The 20,041-nt window shown below is 36.8% G+C and overlaps 1 protein-coding gene across 1 annotated transcript in view; it reads left to right on the forward strand.

The window, feature by feature from the left end:
- The window catches only part of MTDH (metadherin), a 32,013-nt gene extending 12,475 nt beyond the window's left edge, over positions 1-19,538 (forward strand). The window contains exons 6-13 of the mRNA XM_065629279.1: positions 3,314-3,565; positions 5,676-5,762; positions 7,100-7,198; positions 9,449-9,573; positions 10,134-10,253; positions 12,462-12,581; positions 16,541-16,697; positions 18,289-19,538. Coding sequence (XP_065485351.1) covers positions 3,314-3,565; positions 5,676-5,762; positions 7,100-7,198; positions 9,449-9,573; positions 10,134-10,253; positions 12,462-12,581; positions 16,541-16,697; positions 18,289-18,359 — 1,031 coding nt within the window. The 3' untranslated portion in view covers positions 18,360-19,538. The remainder of the gene's footprint in view (positions 1-3,313; positions 3,566-5,675; positions 5,763-7,099; positions 7,199-9,448; positions 9,574-10,133; positions 10,254-12,461; positions 12,582-16,540; positions 16,698-18,288) is intronic.
- The last annotated feature ends 503 nt before the right edge of the window (positions 19,539-20,041 follow it).

Consider the following 20,041-nt stretch of genomic DNA (forward strand, 5'->3'; position numbering starts at 1 on the left):
ACATTGACCAGTGCTGTGGCTGGGTGGGTGTGTTACCATGAAATAGCCCTTGACTATTGTGGTGTTATCGGTCTCCCATGAATCCACTTTGAGGCAGATATATTCATTGCAACCACCATTGGTTGTTATCGCTTGAGCAAGGTTACAGAAAAAGGTCAGAGCGGGGGTCAGGGGGAGCACACCGCTGCACTGATATATGTAGAGAAGGGATTTGGTATCTAGAATTTTCATCCAGATTACCTATTATACAAATTGTTACTTGCAGAGCAATGAAACTTATTCTTGAGCTCCACTTCAAAGTTCTTTATGCTAGCTTTTCAAACTTACTTGCTTTTTTGTGTTAAAGAATTGATTATTTGCTCAAAGATACCAGTCCTGATAATTGTAAAGTTTGCACTTGTTTCAGATTGTATACAAGAGTTAATTGGTTCTTTGAAAGACATACTTTAAATACATTTATTTTAAAAGTACGTAAACATAAATGTATACTTCTAAATAAATAGGTATGACACTATATATGTCATACACGTAATTGTTTAAATATTTGGCTTTTTTTAGACTGTGATTGACAAGTGAATCTTAGCAGTTTCCTTATTAAGAGATACTGCTGTAGTAATAATTGAAGTGAATTAGTCTGGCATTATAAAGTCGAGATGTTGTTTTCTTACCCATAGCCAACCTTAGTGGTCTTGCTTTAATGAAAGGGAGTTGGTGCAATGAAGCAAGGCAACAAATAGAATCATAGAATCCTTTTGGTTGGAAGAGACCCTCAAGATCGTTGAGTCCAACCATTAGCCTAACACAATCTGAACCTCCCCTGGTGCAACTTGAGGCCATTTGCTCTCGTCCTATCGCTTGCTACTTGGGAGAAGAGACCAACACCCTCCATGCTACAACCTCCTTTCAGGTAGCTGTAGACAGCAATAAGGTCTCCCCTCAGCCTCCTTTTCTCCAGGCTGAACAGCCCCAGTTCCCTCAGCTGCTCCTCATCAGACTTGTGCTCCAGACCCCTCACCAGCTTTGTTGCCCTTCTTTGAACTCTCTCCAGCACCTCAATGTCTTTCTTGTAGTGGGGGGCCCAAAACTGAACACAGTATTAGAGGTGGGCTTTCACCAACTCTGAGTACAAGGGGGCGATCACTTCCCTCGTTCTGCTGGCTGCATTCTTCTCGATACAAGCCAGGATGCTATTGGCCATTTTGGCCACCTGAGCACACTGCTGGCTAGTATTCAGCAGGCTGTCAGTCAGCACCCCCAGATCCTTTTCCACTGGGTGGCTTTCCAGGCACTCGTCCCCAAGCCTGTAGTGCTGCCTGGGTTCCTGTGACCCAAGTGCAGGATGCTGCACTTGGTGTTCTTGAACCTCCTACAACTGGCCTCAGCCCATTGGTCCAGATTCCTCCGTATGGCCTTCCTATCCTTGAGCAGACTAACACTCCCACCCAACGTGGTTTGGTCTGCAAACTTACTGAGAGTGCACTCAATCCCCTTGTCCAGATGATTGATAAAGAGATCAAACAGAACTGGCCCAAATACTGCACCTTGGGGAACACCACTCATGACTGACTGCCAACTGGATTTGACTGTGTTGACCACGACTGTTCAGACCTGGCCATCCAGCCAGTACTTTACGCAGCGAAGAGCATGGCTGTCCAAGTGATGAGCTGCCAGTTTCTCCAGGAGTCATTAATGATTCATTAAAAGCACCCAGGTCCAGAAAGTGAATGACTTTCTGCTAGTTCTTGAGAGCTTTACTTAATATGCAAACTTCCTGGAGCATAGCACAGAAAGAAGGAGCTGTATTCTTCAGAGAAGCGGAATGGGAGAGCAGGAGGCAATAATCAAATTTCAGTAAGGGAAATTCTGACTGGCCATGAGGTAAAAAAAAACAACAACAAAAAAAAGCTCTTCATAAGATTGCCCAGAGGTGCTTTGAACTGTCAGCCTTTATGATTTCCGGAACTCGAATAAAGTTGTGTAATCTTGAAGTTAACTGTGCTTTGAGCAGAAGGTGGAACTGGGTGACTTCCAGAGATTCCCTTACAGTCTTGAATTCTCTGTGAATCTCTTAAAGCTTGATGGTTGTATAGAAGCTAACTGTTTGTGATGGGAGAGTTTTATGATAAACACAGAATAATCAAGCCCCTGCTTTGGGACTTCAGTTGTCTTTTTGCAAGGTTGCAAGAGAGTTTTCCTACCATCTGTACTTTAGTTTCTGTTTCTTTGCTTTTTGTTGTTGCCTTCCTCCAATATGTCCTGTTACTATTAGAGGACATTGACTTCCACAAACAATACTAGTGCTGTGGAATTGTGTAGAGAAAGGGCAGTGGTTTTTAGGCACAGCAATGATAACTTTAGAGATATTTGTGTTTGGAAGTGATTTGTCTAAGAAAATCTAGGCATAGCTCACCCAAGGCTGCCTTGAGTATGGCGTGTTCATGCTGCCTGAGCTGTGAGTTCATTTGAGAAATGAAATATCTGGTCTGTAGTTTTTGTTGGCGGATAATATTGACTTAATTGTTCATCATGTTTGGGCTGATTGTTTAAGTGTTACACTTGCAATATGCAGACATTTCTTAATCGCTTGTAAATCAGAACTTTTTCTGTTGTTCACATCGCATATATAAAGAGAGAGAGGATTTGATATAGAGCCCTTTGAGAAATATTTGTGATATATAGAAGGTCAGGCTGGGTGCACCAGGTAACCATTAGCCATTATGTTTTACAGAGACATAAATTAAAAATAGTTAAAACTATAATGGTCTTTCAACATACTACTGATTCCTCTCAAAAGTATACATTAAACATGCTACGAATAGTAATTCCTCAGCAGGGTAGACTGTTGCAGATAGACTTGTGGTCTTTTACCTTAATGTAACATAAAATATATGATATATTATTCTCCATTTAGTGCGTTGGGCTTTTCACAAATCACCACCATAACCATGTAAGAGAAATTACCTGGCGGTGTTGGAAGCGTGGCCACTTTTTTTTTTTTTTTTTTTTTTTTTTTGGAGGCACTGGTTCACCGAGGTACAAGCCCTATAAAGAAAGGGACACAGGAAGGAGGAAGGAGAGTGCAGTTTGGTGGTTTTTCCTCACTCTTCAAGTTAGTAGACAGATGGTGTGTATCATCTGAACTGGAAAATCAGCTGAGACAGAGCAGCCGCTCTTCTATATCATGCTGGTGTAGCAAAGCTGCTGTTTGTTTGTACTTCTTTTTTATTGTTAAGTATATGTGTACGTAAGTAATATTTTAATTCTTCATCCAGTTCTTATTTTGTATAAAGCTTTTGTTGTGCTTGTGTTTAAGTTTCTTCAGGGTTGAGTGAAAGCCATACAGTAAATGGAGGAAGCTGGAATGAGAAGTCTGTAAAAATCTCCTCACAGATTAGTGTAGGGGAGGAGAAATGGACATCTGTTCACTCAGCTGCAGCTGGGAAGAGGAAGCCTGAGACATCGGCGTGGGGCCAGGACACTGGAGATGCTAATGGAAATGGAAAGGACTGGGGCGTATCCCTGGTGGGCAGGCCCTGGAAAGAGCGTTCTTTGTTCACTCCTATTGGTGAGCTATTCCAAGAAAAACTTTCTTCACTTAAACGTTTTACATATTTTTAGTAGTGAATCTCTTAAAGTAGCTTTATGTGTATATATTAAAAAAATCAGGGAGCTGTCCAGTGAAATGTGAACTAAGCAGTTTCTATTTACTGTAGGTTCTGATGGCTTAACATCTATGTCTCTGTTTACAGTTTAGCTGGGGTTTTGGAGTTTATCTGAAACAAAATTATCTTTGTGAAGGAATCGACTTTTTTTTTATATCACTCTTCTAAAATTCTTAAAGTGATTACTAAGTAATTTTGAAGTGTAACTTCTTTTTATAAAGGATGTCTTAGAACCCAGGTAATAAGTCTATTCTATTGATCCAACATGATCAAATCAACTGTATTTGATTTTGGCAAATGTTTGTTCAGGCTTCAGGCATGAAGATTGTTCAGGTCTCGTGACATTACACTGTTTTCTCATTAGAAAATGGTTTTAGTCTTCTCCAGTACATTCTTTAGTCTTCGTCACTTGTACTGTCCATTATAATAATGGAGAAAATAATTCTTCATTTCTCTCTGTGCATCAACCTTTTACTTACTAGTAGATGCTGCTATATGGTCCTCCATCTGTGCTTGTAGTCTCTTCTGGAAAGCAGCGTTCCTTTGCAGTCAGCAGCCTGGCTTTAGTCTAGACCTCTTTTATTTGTCTCACATATCTTGAAATGCGGTGCCTGCGGTTGGACCTGCTACACCATTGGAGGCTTTACTGTTGCCAAGTAGAGGCAAGGGGCTTTTTTCATATTCCCATTAGCTGTATTCTGCTTTATATTCTAATAAGGTATTCCTTAGTCACTGTGACCAGCTTGTTGGTGTTATTTTTATGAGGAATACATCATGCCTGAGCAGGCTGATGTGCGTCTAGTAAAACACCTGGTTTTGTGGGTGAGGGGAGAGCAGCAAACATCTTTTATGATTACTTTAGCCATGCTTTCAACGCTGTCTCTCACAATATTATTGTATCCAAGTTAGGATGGTTGAAAAACTGATCAGGCTCAAAGGTAGTAGTTAGTGAGTTGTACTCTAAACTGGAAGCTAGTAACATGGGGGTATCACAGTGCTCTGTACATAGAGCTGTCCTGTTTATCATCTTTATAATTAGTTTGGAGGAGGCAACAGAGTGTCATTCACATCAGGTTCCTGGATTACACCAAACTTGACAGCATAGGAGGGAACCAGTTCATAAAGTTCCGATGAGGGGTGCCATCCAGAGGGACCTAAACCAGCTGGAGAAACAGGCCAACAGGAACCCCGGGAAGTCCGAGGACAAATGTGAAGTGCTGTACCTGGCTAGGACGCACCCTTGCCTGGGGACTGATTGTCTGGAGAGTAGCTCTGTGGATATGGGGTCTTGGTGAGCACCAAGCTGGACATGAACCAGCCATAGGCCCCAGCAGCAAAGGACACCAAGAGTATTCTGGGATGAGTGAACAAGAGTTATTGATTGGAGACAGTGATTATCCACTTCTTGGACCACATCTGGAATACTCTGTCCAGTTTTGAGTCCCCACCCCCCAATTAAGTATACTTCTAACCAGATGTTTTTTATCACATTAGTGCCACTGGTTGTTTCTGCTTATTTTCTACCTCACACTTAACAGAGTAAAACATATATTAATTTTAAGTGGTTTCTCCTATTTGTCAAATTGTTCTGAAGTCAGTTCTGTTCCTGAACATATATACAATTTTTTTCCAACTAGGTTTCATCTACAGAGTTCATAAATACGCTTTTCTATAATTTAGATTATTGGAATAGTAGGAAGAAGAATAGTAGTATGGGGCTCAAAACACAATTTACTTTTCCTTTATAAGAAGTTTATATATAGAAGAGGTTTTAGAGGGAAGATCTTAGAAAGCTTGAAAGCTGTTTCAAGCGGAATGTTCATACAGTTGCACCTCTATCAGCACTAATAGTCTCATGTAATAAGCAAAATAATGCCATCAGCTGTGTGAAATGTTAAGATGTCTGGATCTTCTGCTGTTTTTTCTGACCCTGTTCATAGTTAAATAGGTAACTTTTGCAACATTGCCAGCAGTGTGAAGTTCTGTTTTTCTTTTTTCCCTTTTCCCCCACAGCTGCTTGGAATGTGGATGGAAGGATTAATACCTCTGAACAGAATTCTACTTCTTTCTCTTCATTTGGATTGACTCCTGGAGTTTCTGGTATGTATGCCCTTCCAAAGGTTTTTCAACTCTCTTCTACCCCACCAGGTGGAAATAGAATTTGCCAAGTGTTACTAATATGCATCCTTCTTTGAAAGTAGTCTTGGTAAGTGTAAACAGGTAGAAGACATGTTTTATGAAAGCCTAGAAAGCTTTTTTGTTAACTGTTTTAAATTGATAATCAAAAGCTAGATCAATAAGAAGGTGACATTTCTTATTTAGCCTTCCTGTTTGTGTGTTGAGTCTAAATAGTGGGCATAAGGGATTGCTCACTGTTGTTGTGTCTCAAGTTGGAGATCTGAAGATTGCTTTCTAGGAAAGTCTGTTTACCCTGATCTTCTGGGAGGTTTGTTATTTGATGGTTGGGTTTTTTCCCCCTTCAAAAAACTTGAAGCTCTACTTCCAAAATATGTTCCATAGGAAGAATTTGAAGTCTTGAATCTTTTGTCTGTATGATGGAGGGGGGAAGCTGAGCTCTGGAGTTTTCTTGTTTTGAAGGGTGAAATTGCTGTGGAGTGCAAACCTGGCCTCATAACAAGTCTTGTGTTAAGCTACTGGCTATAAGTGTTGCAGTGACTTACTATACAATAAAGGGATCATATCTCAGGTTTTCTGCTTTTGCTTGTTTACTCCCATTATCGAAGGAGCTTGGTATGAATATTTTCATTCATTGCATGTTCTCCTCCTGACTTAATTTTGTTTTCCTTCGTCAGTTCCCTTGTTTTCTGAATATATCCCATTTTCAAGAGCCTTGTAGTTTTCCTGTCCTGTGCAGTCCTTAGAATCAGACATTTTTCCTTGACCCTTCACAGAATCACAGAATCACAGAATGTTAGGGATTGGAAGGGACCTCAAAAGATCATCTAGTCCAATCCCCCTGCCAGAGCAGGAACACCTAGGTGAGGTTACACAGGAAGGCGTCCAGGCGGGTTTTGAATGTCTCCAGAGAAGGAGAATCCACAACCCCCCTGGGCAGCCTGTTCCAGTGTTCTGTCACCCTCACTGAGAAGAAGTTTCTTCTCACATTTAAGTGGAACCTCTTATGTTCCAGCTTGAACCCATTACCCCTTGTCTTACTGTTGGTTGTCACCGAGAAGAGCCTGGCTCCATCCTCGTGACACCCACCCTTTATATATTTATAAACATTGATGAGGTCACCCCTCAGTCTCCTCTTCTCCAAGCTAAAGAGACCCAGCTCCCTCAGCCTTTCCTCATAAGGGAGATGCTCCACTCCCTTCATCATGTCTCCCTTTCCTACTTTGATTGGAATTTGTTTACCCAAGAAAACTTAGGAAGCTTGTTAACTTACAAGTACAATTTTATTTATTCCCTTTCAGGATCCAACAGTGAGTCAGTTTCTCAGGCTGGTACTTCTGATTTTCAGTGGGATTTAAGTCATGCTCAACCCCCTGTTGATGACGAATGGTCTGGGTTAAGTATGTTCCTCTAAAATGTTCGTTAACCAATTTTGTAATTACAGTTACTTTAAAGTGTAGTTACTTGTGTTAGCTACTTGTGTGAGCCAGTTGTGAGCATCTGGAGTAAAACCTGGGGTGTTTCACTTCTTTAAGGCTAATCGACAGTTTGAAGAAAGTAGGAAGAAGTATTTTGAGTGATAATAGAAAATGATTAATTTTTCAAAAAAATATTTGGATATTGAAACTCGGAAGAGAAAGAAAACTCATGCATTTTGAGTTTATTCAGGCTTTTGCTAGAAAATCTTGGTAGTCAATTGAAACAATCTTGATCTACTGCAAATGAGGAGGAAAATCTACTGCAAGTCTGCAAAAGTCTGTTAGGTATTCAGCAGATTGTATTTGAGTTGCAGGGTTTGCCCTTATGTTTGTACCTTGCTGAAAACATAAATTAAATTAGTCTGATATCACATTAATTTACTTTCTCATTTAGCAAGCGTTAGGAAGTTCTTATGTGTATAGAAAGCATATGCAGGATAAAAGAACTGAAATTACTTGGAAATTTTAGTGAAACTGGTGTTTACTTGCCTCTTTCCCTTACCTGCCAATTTTAAAATACATTTGTAGTTCTTACCACAGTCTCTCCCTGAACAGGGCTGTAGTATAATAAAGTTACAGCCATTCCTTAATATTTCCTAGTGAAACCATGTACCTGTGAATAAAGCTTTTAGCCTTCAATTGACTTTTGTAACTGCCTTCTAATCAATATATTTATTCGGTCAGATCTAAGAATGTTTTAAGAAAAACAATGTGGTGCCTCTCATTAGGTCATTGTCGTGAAAAATTGGTCAAGAAGTTGACCAGAAAAGTTGTATTGCTTGTTACTGTCTGCCTAAAAACAACTTCTTGTTTAATGACTGCAAGAGGAGGGTGAATTGATGCAGTCCTTGATTCTACCAGTTTGGGCAAGACTGCTTTGACACTGGATTATTTTGAAACACTTCAGTTAATCATTTGAAAGTGATCAGTTCAATATATCATCAAAAGCATAATTTAGATGTCTGTCAACAAATTGAAGTGTACACTAATAGAAGTGGGGAAATAATGGAAGTTTAGGCCAATGTGATACACAGGTATGGCTTACTGCTTTAATCAGGTTCAAGACAAGGAAACTTAACAGTAGGTACAAATACTACTAATTTTTATTATTAATAAAAAAGAATGGACTTTAAGCAACTAGTGAGAGGGCACTAGATAAACCATAAAGCGTTGTGTTGTGTTAGGCAGGAATTGTTTTTTCAAATCAGTAAACTTCAGTGTCGAAAGTAAATGTAATTGAGGTAATATTTTTATATGAAAGCAAGAGGTGGGAGAGTATGGTAAGTAATCTTAAGATCTTTAGTATATTTCAGTTTCATAATGTTTATCAGTAAATTTAATTTGGTTTATTACTGCTTTTCATTTTAACTTAATTTTCAAATATTTAAACTGAATTCCACTGTAGTTGCCAGACCAAGTTTGTCTCTTCTCCTTCAATTTGGCATAGACTGAGGGCGAGAAATACTTGTGATGTTAATGTAAATATAAAATAAAATATATTTTACAAGGTGTTCCATTTTAAAATCGACTTGCCTTGACTTTCTGTTAAACAGTCAGTCTAAGGCTTAGTTCTTCCATTCAGATATTTTAATTTTTTTATAACTGACCCTTTAAATCTGTCATTCCCATGTGACAATGTAAATATGTGCCATTGTAAATGAAAGATAGCAAAATGGAGTAGGGACTTAGAGTCTTAGAAGAAATGAGATTATTAAAAAAAATCTCGGTGTTACAAGATGTCTTTTTTGCTCAGATGTGCCTTTTCAGATATATCACTTTTTAAAGGATTCTTAGTAAAGTAAGATTGATCAGTGTTAAGTTCATCTCAATTTTTTCACAAACTAGGAAGAAGTTTTAAGATAGAGAATAACTCTTAAATTTGTTCTTCTTCACATAGTCTAGAAAAGTATATCAAAGCAATGACATCTAGCTAGCTGATGCTGTGACTAGTTTGTAATCTCATTGCTCTGTAAAATAACTGAGTCTTACGCATTACTTACAAAAGTCTTCTACCTTTTTTTTTTCAGAAATACAGGAAATGAGTATTTATATCTTCATATCAAGAAGTGTTTTTATGCATAGATAGGTTTTTTGGTTTTGTTTTTTCATTTTTAAACTAAGAGCACCTGTAAAGGAAGGAGACGTTCCTGAAGTTCTTTTTCATTTTTGTAGATGGACTTTCATCAGCTGATCCCAGCTCTGATTGGAATGCACCAGCAGAGGAGTGGGGAAACTGGGTAGATGAAGAAAAAGCTGCTTCTGTTCCTCAACCCGAAGACATACCTGATGTTCAGAAGGTAAAGGGTGCTATTTTCTCTTTAGCTCCAAGATTTTGCCCTTACTGCTACTATTTCTTAAAGTAACTTAAGGGTGATGATAAATGTAATCTCTCATCTCTTCTACACTGGTAGGAGTAGCACAATTGTGTTTAATGTGTACACAGAGAAGGAAAATTCTGACTGTTGTTATTGAGAAAATAGAAGCTACTTAGCTCCATGTCAAATCTTACTGTCTCACCATAATATAAGGATTACCTTATCATTGTAGACTAAGAGAGGATTTGGATCCTTTTTTCATAAATACTTAATTCTCTGTATAAAAACCAACATTTCCATGCCACCAGTACATGGTGCTCCATTGCCTTTTTCATTCCCAACTCCTGTACCTATATTTCCAGATAGCGTCTAAAGAATGTGGTCTTCCTAAAATATACTGAACAAATAAGATTGTGTTCGTTTATACTTTTATATGCAGTTAAATTCCTTATCGCTATTAATTTGTATTGTCTATTTAGTCTATAGAAATCATGTTTCATTGTATTTTTTTAATGTTAAATACCTTGTATTTCCATATGAAGGCTTCAGATAATGAAAGAGAAAAAGCAGAGCCAGTTCTTCAGAGTTCTACAAGTGGGAAATCCAAGAAAAAGAAGAAGAAAAAGAAGAAGCAGGGTGAGGAAGCTAACTCTCCTGCACAGGTAAATGGAACAACATCTAGATAGTCTGAAAGGCACTTTGTGAGGAGTTCACACAGTCACATTATTTTTGTATGTTAGTGACTTAAGGTAAAATTATTTTGGGGATATTTATTTCCTTATGGTATTGGATTGTCTACTATTGTTTCTCAAGAGTTAAAGCAATCCTTCTTTTATTAGTATTCCCTTTAATTTGAATGATTCCATGCTTGACTTGTGAATACCACATAGTTTTGCTGGATTTATGGAAGGCATGAAATATGTAGAAAGTATTTATTGTTAATTATTTCTTTTCTATTAAATTAGGATTCTGTACAGTAGAGATGCTTCCAGCAAACCGAGGATGATTGGAGTTTTCTGTGTTACTTAAACAGCTTTTGAAGAATTACATTGAAACAGATTTGTTGTAAAAATAGCAAAAGCAGATTGCACTTCATTTGGCAATTGAATCATGAACAGATGAAAACAAGTACTTTACTGATCGGAAACAGCTTTTAATAGCTCATGTTCAGAATACATCCTACTTCTGCTTGTAGTGACAGCCATTCCTAGTTTACGTTCTTCACAAAGTGTTAAATGGTCCCTTGAATCTGACTAGGTGAATTGGAGAGAAAGTGTTACTTCAGTCATTCTTTGGATTTGTTTTTTATGATTACCATGTCTTCAGTCTGAGATTTTATTAAAACCATTTTAAAATATTAAATTGATACCACATAGATTTCTTTTAACGTTGTCTCTGTGGAGATGGATGCTTGTGTCAATTTGCAGTATTTCTTTCGACGCAAATGCAAACTGAGAGTACTAGAACTGCAGTTTTTTGTATCTTAAATCTGTCACGTTCTGGTATCTGCAATGGCTCTAGGTATAAGTCAAGGTTAATATGTTATGGTTAGCAGGTGTTCATGGATGTCTTGTATGGATCTTCAAGATAGTGAGTGCATTCTGAATTTTTTTTTTCTGTTACCTGTGAGCTGCCCTTTAAGTTGTATACATCAAATGGAATCCTACTGTCTATTAATATAATCAGATGCATTTATTCTACCCATCAGTCTCCAACCATTCCGATTTCGTTACTTTTTCTTTCAATCTATCAGTCTATGACATCATCAGTTTAAAGATGAGAATTTTTCTGTATTTATTTTTTCTGGAAAATACAGGGGGTTGTTGCTTGATAGGAGCAGACAGAACTGCTGATACACCACAGATAAGTTATCCTCGTTATAGCAGTTTAGTAACTTAACTTGTCAGTCCTACTTCAAACTGACTTAAAATTTTTATATTTATCCTCTGAAAATTGAACATGTTCATTTAAACATCATCATCTTTCTCATTGATTGTTCACATTAAGTGTTCACACTCATATTTGTTGACTTCAGTGTTTGCTAAGGCAATGGAAGCTACCTTCAGAGCTAGTTATAAGGCAGTATATATTCTTTCCTGTCAAGAAACAACAGACTTAGACTGTGACTGTGTTTTCATAAGGTTCCAGGGGAAATAAGGAACAGTGTTTCAATAAGGCACTTTGAGCTTAAAACTGGAGAGCTGTGTTCTATTTACTATTTAGTACCATGAGATTCTTCTGGTGCTATAAACAAATGTTACTACTCTAATTCCTCATGTAAAATGAAAATTTTCTACCATTAGAGTGTTTAAGGAAAAAAGCTTAAGACTATTGGATACTTTGAATATATTTTCAGTTTCTGTACCAAGAGGTTTGTTTTACAAGCATCCCGGCAGACTAAATAGGATTTAAAAAATATTATTAAAGCTTAATATATGATAAAAAACTGTGCAGGTTAATATGCAGAGCTTATATTTTAAAACATTTTACTTCTAACAAAGTATAGAATTGAGAATAGACAAGTATCATAATGATACTTTTGCAAAGATTTCAGAGTAATGTCAGTTTAATTTCACAGGAGTGTGAAGTGCTGTTCATTCGGAGATGGGGATTTTTGTTAGTAATACATGAAGAGTGCTGTTTTCTGGGCTTTTTTGGGTTCTATGAGTATTTTCGTGTTACATTCTATAAATTTTGACTGTTCATGTAGGATAATATTAGCCCACTGCTTTAATATTTTTGGTAGATTTTATTAGTAATAGAAGCTGATTGTGGCAGCAAAACTGATGTGCCGGGAAAAAGAGTCAGAACTTTGCTGTAAACACAGACTCTTTTTTTTCCTCCTCCTGCCCCCCCGCTGCCTTTTGTAGGACACTGAAGAACTGGATAGAGAAGCTGGAGAGGAATTTCAGGAGGATACCTCAAAAGTTCAACCACAGCAGGAAATAGCTTTTTCTCTGAAGACCAAGAGTACTAGTGAACCGGCTAAGGTAGGGATATAAAGTTGGGTTTATGTTAACAAATTTTTTATTTGGAAGTGCTCAAAGCCCATTAAAACATTAATTTGTGTAGGTAAGGTTACAGTAAGAATACTACTTCAGGTTGTACATTTATGAATAAAAACGTGATTGAGAGGTTGAATTTTAGGTCTGGGTCACTTAGGAGTTTTAAAAAGGATGTGTGCTCTGAAAAGCAGTATCTTGAAATCAGTAATCACTTCCATGACTGTCAAGTTATTTTATTGTTTGAATATTCAAGCAGTAGTTTACAACACTGAAATTTGGAACTAAGAACTAATAGGCCTGGGTGAGAACTAATAGCACATTTTAATGTTTCATTGCAACAGAATGAAGTTTTACTAACTTATTGTATTCTGACTCAAATGCAGTCTAAAATTTGATTTTTAATGACTGTGCTGAGCTTAATGACTGAATAAGTACAGTTTTTATTTGAACCAATTCACAAATTGACAGTTTGCTTCAGCTCACAGTTGAAACAAATATTCTAGAGAATACAAGCTCTCTTAAATCTTTCTCCAACTAGCAGCCTTTTTAGATACTGTTATCCTACAAGAATCACATTGTAGGAAGAAGTAAAGTATTTAATGTTTCTAGTGGTATTGGTTTTATGTTCCATAAAGAGTGAACAATACCAGTGAGACAGCAGTTTGGTACCACAGAATATCTGTCAGGATACTGAGTTTAACTTTAATTGCTAAGCCTTTTTTTATAAAGTTAATGAGGTCTTAAGATTCAAATGAAAATTTTAGAGTGGGTTCTTTTATGAGAGGCTGCAGGTCACCAAAGGAAAAGTACAGAAGGCGTCTACTGAGAATATATGCTTTGAAAAGCACATTAAGACACACTTTCGGCTTATTTTGAATATCCTACATCGAAGTAGAGCTTTTACTGTAATTATTTAGTTTAGGTTCAGTTCAACCTTTTTTCACAGCAGCTACCTATTCTGACTAGTGCAAAGGTTTTTTTGTCTGTTTGTTTGTGGGTTGGTTGGTTTGTTTAAGCTGTATCTGAAAACACAGGTATCTAGCTGTGTATGGAAGTGGCTTTATTCCTGGAAGTGTGTACTTTAAAAAAAAAACTTTAAAGCAAATACATTGTTTTGTGTTGGAGGCCGTATTTGAAAATGTGTAGACAGAAAACTCATATTTGGATTGTGACATCAAGGTGGTTTATTTGACATCTAGAAGGAGGTGTACTGGTGCATCCCAAAAGGCTAGCTTTTTCTGCTTAGAAATCTAAATCGATTTGAGAAACACTTTTCAGCTACATATAATGATTCTTTTGATCTGCAGTTAGATGTTTTATTTTTTTCTCACAAGTTGTCAGCACTGCCAAAATATCAGCCCGGTTTCAGTGGACTTTGCTCAACTGTTTAGTGTTTAAAACCATACCATCTTCCTAGATGATTTGGTGGCATCCGCTCTAATGTAGACCCACGCTGGGCACTAAAAAATGGAGGCTTGAGTGCTCCTGCTCCTCTTGAGTCTTAAATTCAATCTGTTCATATGTGCCTATATAGCTGTGTTCTGTGAAACAAGACGTAGTCTGTATTAAACTTGGTGTGGGGGCAAAGGACAAACAAAACTATTATTAACAACATTTGCTGGAAGTTAGTTGGACATGATAAAGGACAATTAGTGAATTGTTGTATCTGACAATGCAGATGGTCTGTCAGTCTTTATCAAGGCTCCTTGCCATCAGATTTAGCTTTATTGTAATTTCACACGTGCAAAGATGCATTTTGATGTTGACTTGGCTGTTCCAAAAAGTTCTGCAGTCTGTGACCCATGTGTGAAATGGATGACTTAAGTTTCCGAGGTAGGTAAGCTGGTGTTGAGCAAATGCTCTAAAACATGAGAACCCAATATGAAGAAAAATAAACTGGTATTAGAGTACAATAAGTTATTTTCCAGAACGTCCTCATAAAGACCAGAAACAGCTGAATGTTGAACAATTCTGGATTTCATCTGGTGATTATCTTTTTCCCCATATTATACAATGGGCTGTGTGGAAATCTGTGACATTTTATCAGGAGGCACAGGTTTTAAATGAAGAGATATCTTTGGAAATCTTTCATTTGTAACAGTTTTACAAGTCACTACTTCATTAATAAATAGTAGAATCATGTATGTAACTATTTGTATTATCAAATAGACTTTATTCATTGTTTCAGGTTTCCTTTCTGAACTGATTGGTTAACACAGAATACCCTAGCAAAGAGTAGTTCCCAATTCTTAATGTTTAGTATCTGTATCCCCTTTCATCCAAAATTCAGACATAAGTATGTTATTTGGAAAAATGTCCAGATAATGCTGTATGTACCTGCATTGTTACCTTTGGAGTAGAACTGTGTGCTTTAACATTCAAGCTGCAACATTTGTTTCTCAATCTGAGACAGTTGTATGCCGTTTAAATCTTGAGTTGCTTTACCTGCAGGTAGAGAGTTACTCTGTGCTAACGAAACTGTGATACCAGTGACCTGAATCAATTACCTTGCACAACTAGGAGCTTGAAGCGCTTCTGTTTTAGAGGCCACATCCATCTTGTTAAGAGTATTTATGTATTATCATGTATTTATGAAGGTGATGATAGATAACCGTTAGACATTACAATTGGCTAGGCTTGAAAATCCTGTAGAATGGGAGTTCATTTTATAAGCATGGTTGATAGTTAGAAGACAAGATTACTATATTTGCAGTAGATTAAGAGAAATATTGCCATTCTAGTTTCAGTTGATGTGTAACAGCACAGCAAACTCCTCTGTTCATAAAAGCTTAGAGAACAGCTACCCTCTAAATTCACGTGTTGGGTTTTTTTGTTTTGGTTTTGGTTTTTGATGTGTTGGGGTTTTTTTAATAAGATGCTTAACTTCTTGCTCAGTATAATGTGATTAGGAAGAAAAGTAAAAAAAGTATATAATTTTGGTTTTTTGTGTGTTCTGACTAAATTTTTGGGATGCTTACATTACACTGATGGAAACAGTACAAACTGGTGACTATAATGTAGGATATGTGTAGGTCCACATCAATGGCTGGATGTAGATTCCACTGTTTTGTTCTGATGGTTCCAGGTCCTGGCTGTTGTGAAACAACTGCAGCAATGACTTCTTAATAACATCCTGAAGTCAGGGGTTTTTTGCTAGACCGAGGCACTATTTTCTAATTTGAAGCCTTTTGTCAGTAGGTCACCTGCTGAGACATCATATGGGGTTTTTTTATGTTCTGGCTCTCCTATTGGAATGCCAAAATGTTTTTTGCATTTTGACATCTGTATGTTAATTCCAGTAAGTGCTATCACAGTAAGCTACAGTTACATCTTGTCTCTGTAGTAGGAACCTTCAAAACAGACCGGATAATTGGAAAATACTAGGAGTATCTTTCACTTGGCAGTTGTTCCTACAGTAGTTTCCACTTAAATACTTCGACTGCTCTCGTAAATATCTGTTATTCTCATATAAGCATACGGAGTGTTTTGAGCACTTGATACAAATGACTACGAGTGCTTTCTAAATATTATAAAAGTTTAATTTGTTTTTTGAGTTGCATATTTGGACCTATTTGCTTTGCAAAACCAAATGCATATGGGTCACCATCTTGCATCTCTTCTGAATATGTATCCTACAATCTTCTTAGGATCTTAGTGATTTTTACATTACCACTTTCTTTGCGTGCCATGCATGTATTTTAAGAGGAATTAATTTGTGTGGTTTATCTTTGTTTGTATGCAACTAAGAGTTTTGGCACTAGATGGCAGTCATAGCCTTGTAGCCTTGATTTTAAATTTTGAAGGATTTTAATACTGCCTTAATTTTTCAATGCCATCTTTCCAGCATCTGCTAAGTATGCTGCCAAAATAACACAGTGTAAGAGTGTTTTACTGTTGTATGACTTATTAACTTCTAGGAAACTTTTTTTCTGTTTTTCAAATAGCCTGAGGAGGCTCCTTCACTTGCTGTTTCTACTGAGCCATCTGTAATTGTATCAGAGAGCGAGTCTGACAAGATCGCTTCCCAAGTGCCACAGATGCTGCAAGAGACAGATGTATCTAGTTCCAATATTAAGCAAAACAGTGTGCCTCCTCCACAGAGTAAGTACCTCTCAGTACAATTCATCCATCTGAATTCAGGGTGTACTTTTTTTTTTTTCTTCCCATAGAACATATATAGTCAGAATGCTTTGCCCTGACGTTAGGTTTAGAGTGCCATAATCAGGTACATATGTATTTCATTTATATATCTTGCCATATTTTTGCTTTCATTGAAATACTTGGGCAGATGTGTTTTCACTGTGAGGAAAAACTGGCTTTGTAATGCTTGAATGACTGAAAATGTCTGTTGGCCTTGTCCAGTCCTTAACAGACATCTACACGTACTCTTCACCATCAGGACTGGAGCTCCATGCTGTGACTAAGTAGTTCTGCCAATAGTATTTCAAAGGCTAGCTTGTCAGTCTTCAGTGGATGGGTACCAACATAGCAGTTGACAGGATGCTTAGCTACCAGAAATTTGGAAAAAAATACAAGCAATGCAGTTTTCAACCTACTGGGTTTTTTTGACTTTTCAGCTTAGCTCATTAACATACTTTTCCCATATGCTTCCATGAAATGTAGTAATCATGGAGGAAAACAGTTGCTAATATAGGAGCAGAAAGCTATTGGGTGATGCACGCACTTTTGTTGTAGCCTAACAGCACATACATCAGGCCGAACTGCTGCAAGTATGTTGCTTTTTAAAAATATGCTGTGCCCAGAGATGTCAGACATACCTTCTCTTGTACTCGTCAAAAGTGCTTATACTGAAGTATTCACCCAGTAAAACAGAAAAATTAGAAGGGAAGTTGGGATGTTGTTGGCACTGCTTTAAAAGAAAAAAAGTTATCTGAATTAGACTCTTTAATGAGCTTAATAAACACTGACATTTTGTAAGAAGTTCCTGACTAAGTGTTGAAGTACTGAAGCAGTTTTTAATGACTGCACTGGAGACTAAATGATTTCATAGTATTAGTCTCACTGAACTGCATTAATGCACTGGTTTTGAATATATTAAACAGCAGAATCTTTCAAGTCAATGTATCAACTTACAACTTTTTGTTCTGGCTCTAAAATACAAAGGCTTTTGTAACTGATGCCTCAGCAATTGAAAGAACATCTCTTATATTCAGCATATCAAATATTTTACCTGATTTACCACTTTTGGCAGCCAGCATGTTTTAAGGCAATCTGTTTTAATAAAATAGTGCTTCTTTATTTGATTATTAATTCCATGTAACCACATCTTTACATAGTTCATTTTTTTAATGTAACTTATTTAGTGGTTAGAAACAGTGTAATCTGATAAGAGTGAATATTTAGTGTCAGTTTTGTACATGTGCATGATTTCCAGTTAGTAAAAAAATAATAATGATGCTGTTGTAAGTAATACATTTACAAAATGAATGACCTTCATGTGTATCATTCTGTGTATTTGTGGTGTAAAAAAAGTAGGTTGAAATTAGCAGATGTTGGTTTAGGTGCACTTCTAATTAGACTATGTGGGAGAAGCAGGTAAATATAACTCTCCTTCAAAAATCCCGTTAGTGGGTTGTTCTGAATTACTTCATAATAGTATGGGGTATATTTTAAAAGTCAATTCTATATAAACTTTCTCAGTCCTAACACTGTAGTTATGTTTTGTTTTTAGCGAAGTCTGAAGAAAGCTGGGAATCACCCAAACAAGTTAAAAAGAAGAAAAAAGCAAGAAGGGAAACGTGAACTTCCTGAGATGGACGTGTGTTGCTGAATATTGTCATGAAGATTATGCTGTTTATGCAATAATTTGTGAACATGTACAGAATTTTATATAAATTTCAAAACAATTTTTAAAAACAGAACTGCTGTGAACACAACCATCTTTAAAAAGGAATCAAAGGAAAGTATGATATAGCAAACAGAACATCCTACATTTGAAAGACACTCTGAAGAGTCTGTTTTTCCAACTTTTGGAGAGAGATCTTAATTAAAAAAAAAAAAAAAAAAACCAAACTGGTTTTACAACACAGTGCCCTGTTTACAACAGATTATACTCTCATCTACAGCTGCGGATAAAAGATTGATTTCGAGGAAGGATTTTCTGTAAAAACAATTGTCTGTACAAATAGTGGGTGTTTCTTGCCTCTCTTATGAGTGACGCATTAGAAGCACAGAATGTCAATCGTTCACATTTGTTTCATGCCTAAATCAAAGTGCTTTGATTAAATACATAATCTGCCATATCTTTACAGTAACTTGGTTAGCAAGTCTGCTAGCTATTGCAGGAATCACGAGTGCAGATCATTAACCATTTGTACAGTCAGACCTTCATGGTTTATTATATGAAGTTAATAAAACTGCTTTGGGTTAAAAGTTTGAGAATGTGGTTTGAAACTTGAGTATGGTTCATGAAGTTATTTTTGATAATGTCTATTACCTTACTTGAATTATTGAAGATAACAGTATATTTTTAAGAATGCAGTCATGCATAAAATCGGTTTTCTCCTTAATTCCCTACAGTTCTTGGTTGATTCAGACTCCCATCTAAAACTGTGTTCTCTCAACTTTTAAACTCACGGAATGAATTCAAATCAAATGCTCCCTTCCTTTAACGCTATTAAACTTACCACACCCAATTCTGTTCTGTTCTCTGTTACTAAAACTCTGAAGGAGGCAAAGTGATTTTTTTCACTCACCAGTTATTTGGGATTTCAAAGATCTGTTGGAGAACTAGAGTGGCTTCAGACAGCTTTAATTGACATTGTCAAGACCAGTTATCAGGAACACATTTTTTTACTGCCTTAACCTGTAGTATGTAGAATGTGTCTAGACTTCTGGACAGGAGTTAGTGTTTTTATATAAAAAAATAAAAATTCATGCAAGTATAGCTGTTGTAAAATAAAAACCATTTCCCACTTGAAACTGTTAATTAAAGTGGTGTTTCAGATGTGTTGTCATTTTCAGGCACTGTGTAACTACATGGTATCAAACTGGCAGATGTGTTTGTGTCTGTAAGGTGCACGCTCAGCCATGTACACTGTAAATAGCCTTTACAAAACTTTGTTTGGTGAGGATGGTAATTAACATCACCTGGCAAATTCAGTTAAAGAAGAGCCAAGTTTTTTTTTTTTTTTTAAAGGATTGATTTCTGGTTATGTGGCACAAACAGAACTGTTAACAGCTGTAACACATGGTACTGATCAACAACCTTGTACTCTTACTGTACTGGACTGCAGTTTGACAGTATTGCAAGGCAACAATAGTTAATGCCTCAAGCTGGTTTTAATTGTACTGAAAATGCACCTTGCTAATGGAGAGCTTTCCTAATAAATGGATGTTAACTTACACAGGTATTAACCCCTGTGTATCAGGAACATGTGACATTCTAAATTGATTTGTTAAAATAAATTGAGCATATTGACAGT

The sequence above is a fragment of the Caloenas nicobarica genome, chromosome 2 (assembly GCF_036013445.1).
Source record: "Caloenas nicobarica isolate bCalNic1 chromosome 2, bCalNic1.hap1, whole genome shotgun sequence".
Lineage (NCBI taxonomy): Eukaryota > Metazoa > Chordata > Aves > Columbiformes > Columbidae > Caloenas > Caloenas nicobarica.